At 39.2% G+C, this 7888-nt stretch overlaps 2 protein-coding genes across 2 annotated transcripts; one reads left to right on the top strand and one right to left on the bottom strand.

Moving 5' to 3' along the window:
- Positions 1–959: 959 nt before the first annotated feature.
- Positions 960–4317, bottom strand: UBQLN2 (ubiquilin 2). Its single transcript, XM_066249469.1, has one exon. It carries the CDS (start codon positions 3978–3980, stop codon positions 2103–2105), a length of 1878 nt encoding a protein of 625 aa, XP_066105566.1. The 5' UTR covers positions 3981–4317; the 3' UTR covers positions 960–2102.
- Positions 4318–4916: 599 nt separating this feature from the next.
- On the top strand, positions 4917–7400 carry LOC136317765 (large ribosomal subunit protein eL29-like). Its single transcript, XM_066250508.1, has 2 exons — positions 4917–4975; positions 7043–7400. Exons 1-2 carry the CDS (start codon positions 4917–4919, stop codon positions 7398–7400), a joined length of 417 nt encoding a protein of 138 aa, XP_066106605.1.
- The last annotated feature ends 488 nt before the right edge of the window (positions 7401–7888 follow it).

Raw genomic sequence — 7888 nt, 5'->3', positions numbered from 1 at the left:
TGAACATCTCCTAGAGGAGTATTTTTTCAAAACTGCAATTTAGAATTGCTATAGCAAACATAGTCTAGTTAAAATAAAAATCAATACAGGAATGACACTGCATAGTTATTATTTAGACTGTTCTAGAAGTGTTTCACTCATGCAGTCATAAACTATATTATAAATTTTGAAAAGCACATATTATTTTAACTTATCACTGATATGACTGCTTACCAGGAAAAACTCAAAAACATAAAATGTGCATCTCTGAAATTAATATATTTTAGTGAATTGTCAATTTAAAATTATTCTATGAAAGTACATTCTTATCCTGTATAGCAAAAATGACCACACAGGTAACAAACTGAATAAGAGCTCCCATTCTCAGTGTATTTCCTCTATGTTTGTATTACCAAGGAATACATTTGTCACAAATTATACAGGATTTTAATAAATAAAACTCCCTTAAAGGATGTAAAAGTTTTCTTTAAAAATGAGGCAACATATCATGTTTCTGGGAAGCATTGTGATTCTGTAGTTCTCACTATCATATCAATTTAAGGCAGTCCCAACCAAATTTCCAACTTATTTCGGGGGAAATCAATTAATTGTAAAGTTCATCTGGTAAAATAAATGTCAGAATCATAAGAAATTGTGAAAAATAAAAAAGATCAATAGGAGGACCTGTCCTAACAGATATGAAGTCATATTTCTATTTTAATAACTACAGGCTGGTATACTGAGGCTACAATATTCAGTGGCACTAAACAGAATTCAAACACTAAAAGTGTATCTATATGTATGATGTTTCAAATGGGGGAGTACACTGGCTAACAACTGGCTAACCTTTTGGGAGAAAGAAAAATTAGAACCCCTAAACCCTTTAATCAAAATAATTGCAAAGGAGCAAACCTTGAGGTGGAGCAATCCTTCTAAATATTATCATAGGGCCAAAAGGCAAAAAAGAAAACATTTATCCATTTTTAATTTTTTTTATTTTTTTAGTCATTTTAATGCATTTTTCCCTGTGCATAAGAGAAATAACTGATAGAGTCAAAAGATACAGTTTCCTTTACACATAGCAGTTCAAAGTAATGCAAACATCACATGACACTTTCAGTGAAAGTTACATTTCCAATTACAAATCAAAATGTGTATAATTAGGGTCTCTTTATGAGAGACAGTAAGGAAATCTTAGGTATAAAGCACTTTCCTGGCATTACTACACTGATCCTTCAGGCTGCACAAAGATTAAGGTCATATACAGTCAATTGGCAAATGTTGACACAATTTCACACAGTAAGTTTTCTGTACAATTAAATGTATACTTAGAAATACCAGGATAAACATTTCTACTATATTTTAACTGAACTTGCCTAGCCAACATTTTCACTGAGAAGTTGATCAAAGATGCTGTAAGATTCTACAAAATTGTTACATACCTAGCTTCAGAAATATTTCTTATATTCTTTCTCATTCTGATTACACATATTCTGCTCAGAAATTCTGTTGTCACATTTCTAGATAGATGTACAGTTTCAATTGTGCTTACTGTACTGTATTCAAATATAGCAAAAAATCAAATAATAATATAAATCTTACAGCATTTTGCTAGCAAAAATACATGCCAAAGTCACAATAAGCAATATTGTACCACAAATTAGAGAGCTTCAAATAATTTGCTTCTGGTTTTATTATTTCCATTCTACATTAAATTACTATCATAGGCTAATGTTTAAAATGCAAACAAATTGGACATCTGTAGAACAAAACTCGTTCACCCAACTGTGAAGTTTGATACCTGTTTCCAAAAACCACAATAAATGCAGAATAAAGAGAAGTGTTTGCATGCAACACTTTTGAGTAAAACAGTATTGATTCCCACCATTCAAAAAGACAAGGAAGGAAATGGAAGAAAAGAGGGAGGGGAAGGAAATGAAAGAAAAGAGAGAGGGAAGGAGGGAGGGAGCGAGGGAAGGAGTAGGTATGGACTCGACCTTAAAATGTATAACTAAAGAGATGTAAAAGAATCAAAATGAAAGTAATGCATGATTTGTGTGTGTTTAAAGATTTAAGAGCCATTATCAAAAATAAGATACATTTTTCAAGGTACAGAAATGTAATTATGATGGCTGGGAGCCCAGCAGCCTTTCAATGGCTGCATTGATGTCGCCTCCTGTTGCTATTAGAGCCTGCAAGTTTGCTTCACGGTTTAAGAACCCCATTGCGTTGAGCTGTTCCAGTTGTTGCTGAAATCTGACTTCTGGATTTGGCAGCTGCGGAGGATTTCCTCCAGCCAGAGCCTGCACCATTTGCTGAATAAATTGCTGGTTGGGTCCAGATTCTGATGTGGGGCTTGTGGTTTCACTGGGTGCAGAGCTAGACATGGTGGGCCCAGTGGTGCTGCCAGAACCGGTGGAGCCAGGGGGACCTGCAGGGCCAGTGGGTCCAATGGGCCCAATAGGCCCTATGGGGGTAAACGGCACTATGGGCCCTATGGGACCTATGGGTGTGACAGGGCCTACAGGGCCTATAGCGGTTCCCAGCACCCCCACCCCCACACCTGGAGTGAAGCTTGGAATGAGGCCGGGCGCTTCAGTGGCTAATGTCTGTAGCCCCTGCTGGATCTGCAGTAAAGCCTGCATTGCTCTTGGGTTTGACATAGCTGACAGCGTATCTGGATTCTGGATCTGCTGCAGGAACGCTGGAAGCTGTGGACGAATCTGCTCCTGCAGCTGAGGATTTCCAGCAAACACCGGGTTATTCAGCATCATCTGTGTAGCCAAATCTGGATTCTGGGTCAGTGACTGCATCATGCTTCGCATGTAAGGAGCAGACAGCATATTCTGAATCAGCTGGGGATTTTCAGTTATCTGTTGCAGCAAGCTCTGCATTCCTGGGGTACTGAAGACGCTGGCAACATAATTGGCTGCAGCCATCGTGTTCCCGGTAGCATTACTGGAGCTACTGCTAGACCCACTGCCACTGCTCGTGGTTGTGCCGGTGGTTGCAGAACTCTGAGTAGCCGGTGGTGGTGCCCATGGATTGGGTAGCGGATCTCGGTTTTCAGTGCGGGATGGCTGCGTACCTTCCCCAGAGGAGGAACTGCTCCCCACGGTGGCAAATGGGTTACCCCCAAACTGCTCTTGTGCAGCATTCAGCATGGGTTCTTGAATGTCTGTGTACATGCGCCGTAGCGCATTATAGCCACCTGGGATGCTTTCCAGATTGCTGAGAGCCAGGTCTTGATTTCTCATCATCTCTTGCATCATTGCTGGATTCCTGGCTATTTCGAGGGTCTGCCTCATTATATCTGGGTTGTTAAGCAGGTGACTGATTTCTGGGTTTCTCTGAATCAATTGTTGCATCTGTGGATTAGCCATAATGAGCTGCCTCATCAGATCGGGATTCGAAAGCATGCTCTGAACAAAGGGATTTTCCATGATCTGGATCATCATCTCAGGGCTGGACAGGAGCTGCTGCTGCATCTGGTTCTGGAGCTCAGTGATATTGGTCGAGCTCAAACCCAGGCCGCTAAGGACTGGAAGTCCTCCCAGGCTCCCCAACCCAAACGGGTTGCTATTTGTGGAAGTAGGTGTGGAGTTACTACTCCTGGGAGTCGACGCGGTAGTAGTATTAGTTCCCGCGGCACTACTGGGCTGAGTGGACTGGCCCTGAGGTCGGTTCTGGCTTTTGATGACAAGGTGAACAGTCAGTCCATCATGGATGCCGTGCTGGATCAAGGTATCTTGATCTTTTAAGATTTTTCCGGCAAAAATCAGCACTAGCTGATCCGTTTGGGATTTGAAGCGTTTCGAAATCGCTTCCTTAAATTGCTGCACTGAGCTATTCTCGGGCACCGCGAACTCCTCTTTCTCTTTGGGAGTCTTCACAGTGACTTTAATGATTTTGGGCTCGGCCTGGGCAGAAGCAGAGCCTTGGGCCGCAGCCGGGCCGCGAGAGGGGTGTGGGGGGCCGCTGCTCTCGCCGTTCTCAGCCATGGCGGCCGCGGTGACGCAGGCAGACAGAGAAGGCGCGGGCGGACGGGCGAGAGAGAGAGCGAGGGAAGAAGGAAAAAGAAGGCGCCGCCGCCGCAGCAGGTTGGGCCGGGTCGGGTGGGGAGCGCAGAGCACAGTACCTCTGTAATGAAGACTGCGGTTTTCTGATCCTCCGGTGGAGAGATTGCTCCGTATAGGCCGAGGCCGAGATCTCAGCACTCAGGTCTCAGAGAATCCGCCACCGCCGCCGCCACCACCGCCGCCGCCGCCGCCACCACCGCCACCGCCGTGTGATCCCACCGCGCGCACTCCCAGCAACTCCCGCAGCCGCTCTGCCTGCTCCTCCCCGCCCCTTCCCCTCCCCCAGTGCCGTGCGCATCTCCCCTCCCCCCACCTCTGCTGACGCGGCGCCAGGCCCAGAATGATAGCTGCGACTAGGTCAAAATTAAAAGCCTCTGTAATGAAAAAACGGAGGGAGAAGGAGCGAAACGTGGAGGGAAATAAACAAAGGGAAACGAGAAGATAGAAAAAAGAGAAGGAAGGAGAGAGAAAGGAAAGGGAGCCAGCTTCTGTAGAAAGCATTGAAAGACCAATGGGGGATCTTTATCTGTATCTATCTATCTATCTATCTACCTAAATATATATATGAATATTATGTATATTTATAATTATATATATTGAAGTCCATAAGGCAGTGAAAGAATGAAAGCCTGAACCAAACCCCATGTAAAAGACAAAAAAAAAAAAAATTCTGACAAAGCAAAAAGGAAAAGATTAACATCCCCAATATGGGAATGAGAGACGGGCAGAAGCTGGTATTTTACAAAATCAGTGCAAATGGCCAATGGACATATAAAACGACAATTAAGGTCACTGGTAATAAAAAAAATACAGATTAATACAATAAGATTCTACTTCTGCCTTATCATATTGGCAAAAATGAAAAATGGTAAACCTTACAGAGAGCTGAAAATATGCACCGTCATGCCAGTTGAAGTGTAAGTTATTGTAATCATAAGACAATTTGAAAATATATCTAAACATTTTAAATATTTCTACCTTTCTTTAGAAATGTCTCATTCAGAGACCTTGCCTATAAAAATAGATAAGGATGCAAATATATATAATGTATAAAATATATATGCACTGCAGCATTTAAAAAGATATATTTTAAAAGGTAATCAGTATCTATTTAAACAAAATTGGTCAACTATGGTATGATATTGCCATGCAATTAAATAATACACATTATGTTAAAAAATTTATGTGACATTAAGTAGCTTTAAAGCTATACATGAAATAAACAGTAGTTATAGGGAATCACAGAATATTTTTATTTTCAGCTATATTTATATATGTATGTGTAATAGAATTATACAAGCTTGTATATTTCAATACAAAAATACAATAAATATGTTTTATTTCAAAACTTTTTAAATAGCTTATATATGTAAATTGTCTTTAAGTGTATGTGTAAAAAGAAATCTGGAATGCTGTACGTATGTTAATAGTGGTTATTACTTAGTCCTAAAATTATTAACTTTTCTTTGTATTTTTATATTTAAACATTTTGATGGCTTTTGTAAATACGCATTGCATTTATAATATTTTTAAAAATCAGAAGTCATTTTGGGGGGAGATGATAGGTAGATATCGACAGGCACAAAATAGCAGTGTCAGACATTAACATTTATCTAATTTAGTTACAGATAAGTAGGGGAAATAAAATGTAACACTTGAAAAATAGAACAAATGATTTTAAATTTATGTATAAATTCTAACTGATTTATACTTATGCAAACAATACTCCCCCCATAACCAGCCAGCATTTAGCAGCATTTGAATGTCATTAGGCCACAAATGCCTTAATAAATCTCACTATAAAAAAATATGAGTATGTAATATCTATTGATAGGGGAATAAGTTAAAATATGATTAATATGATTAATAGAATACAGAAGATAAAAAGAATGAACTAGATCTAAATATGTTAATATGTACAGATCTCCAAAAAACTGATAAACACAACCCTGTATGGTTTATATTCATATGTATGTGAAGCTATTGGCAATATACACTGCCCCCAAAAACTAGGGGGTCAGGGAAAGTACTTTCAGCCTTTTGTATAGTGCATTTTCACCGATGAAATAAAAGTTGGTTTGGCATAATTGAACAACTTTCTTTGACTTGTTGTTTGCTTTCCTAATGTTCTTATTTAATAAAAAAAATCAAATGCTTCTTTTTTTATTGCTTTATATTTGAAATATCCCCTAATTTTTGTGAGCAGTATATTAAAGTGATTTATACTAAACTTGCACCTATAAGGAAGAGGAAATAGAATAGATAACACGATAGTGAGTAAAAGGAGATTGAATTAAATCTGTAAAAATGAATTTCATCTTTAAAATGGAAGCAAATATGGCAAGATAGCAATAGTTAATGTTAGATGGTAGGGATATGAGTACAGGTATTTGTTATAATACTGTTGTATTTGGGGAGATTTTTAATTTTCTCAAAAAAAATTAAAATATCACATCATCCTAATGATTTCAATAGAACAATCTAGATATTAATAATGAAAGTGTGAATGAAAACCTCAGCCACTTGAAAATTAAAGCAGAATTACACATTTTGAAGGGAAGTTCAAATCAAAATTTGTATTAGAGTGAATTTAGAAAAACAATGATAATGAGAACATATATATCAATAATTATGATGCGATTTCCCTATGTGTGGTCTGAAGATATTGTTTAAAAAATATGCAAATCTAAGCACCACTACAAACCTATAAAAACAGGTGATGCTCAGGAATCTGCATTCTTATCAAACTCCAGTTTAATGGTATTTGGTTTACCAGATAGTATGTGATGGAACTCAGAGTCAAATTTACATACACACAGACCTTAAATACCAACCAATTAAAAATGAAAATAGCTCTCTCGTCCCAGGCACTTTTGTGCAGATATGAGTCAAGTCCAGGAACCATTCTATGCACAACCAGTCCAGAAAATGGCACAGAAATGGCATCTAGAAACCCTGAACTCAACAATATGAATCTCTTAAAGGGGTAGACCTCAAGTTCCTGAGCAACAGCACTTTGCCAAGAAGCTCAACAAGAAGGACCTGAAGAGGATACCAAGCAATAGGTGCACATGCCAAGGCTGTCAAGATCCTCATAAAGTCCAAGGAGGTCAAGCCAAACATCCCAAAGGTCAGCAGCCACAGTTCAAACAACTTGCCTATATCTCTCACCGAAGCTCGGGTGCCCACATCACCAAGGGTTTCAGGCTCTATTGGGCCAAGGTCAAGGCCAAGGCTCAAACCAAGGCCCAAGCTGTGCCTGTGGCTGCACCTCTGACTCAGACTCCAGCACAGGCTCAGGCTCCCGAAGGTGCCCAATCCCCCATGGGGGCTCCAGAGTAGAGTCCTCTGTCCACCTATATGAGGATGGAAGGACGGGAGTGACCCCTGGGTTGCTGTCTGCATGGAGCTGGTGTAATCCTGTGCTGTTTGTACAAATAAACTGAGGCAGGATCTGTCCAAAAAAAGTGCAAATAAATGAATTAATTTTTCAAATTAAATAGGAAAACATAAAAGAGGCAAGCAGGTGCTGACCACAAAATAATAAAAACAAACATTAATGAATTAACAGAAAACTAAAATTTGTTGAGGAAATCAAGGAAGTTATTTGGAGAAGCAAGTTAAATACCTAATTAAGAATTAGTTAATTCTATTATAAGTCTCTCACCAAAGAACATGAGTCACCCTCTTCCCACTCAACCAAAAGCATGTTATTTTTTCTACTGTAAACCTTTTTTTTCCTAGTAGCATTATTATGTATTATATTATTTTTATTTACAAATTAAATTGAATGGGGTGACATTTGTCCTTAAGAACATGTAGGTTTTAGG

This window comes from Saccopteryx bilineata, chromosome X (genome assembly GCF_036850765.1).
Source record: "Saccopteryx bilineata isolate mSacBil1 chromosome X, mSacBil1_pri_phased_curated, whole genome shotgun sequence".
Taxonomy (NCBI): Eukaryota; Metazoa; Chordata; class Mammalia; order Chiroptera; family Emballonuridae; genus Saccopteryx; species Saccopteryx bilineata.
The sequence above is the reverse complement of the archived record's forward strand: the minus strand, read 5'-3'. Positions and strand labels throughout refer to the sequence as shown.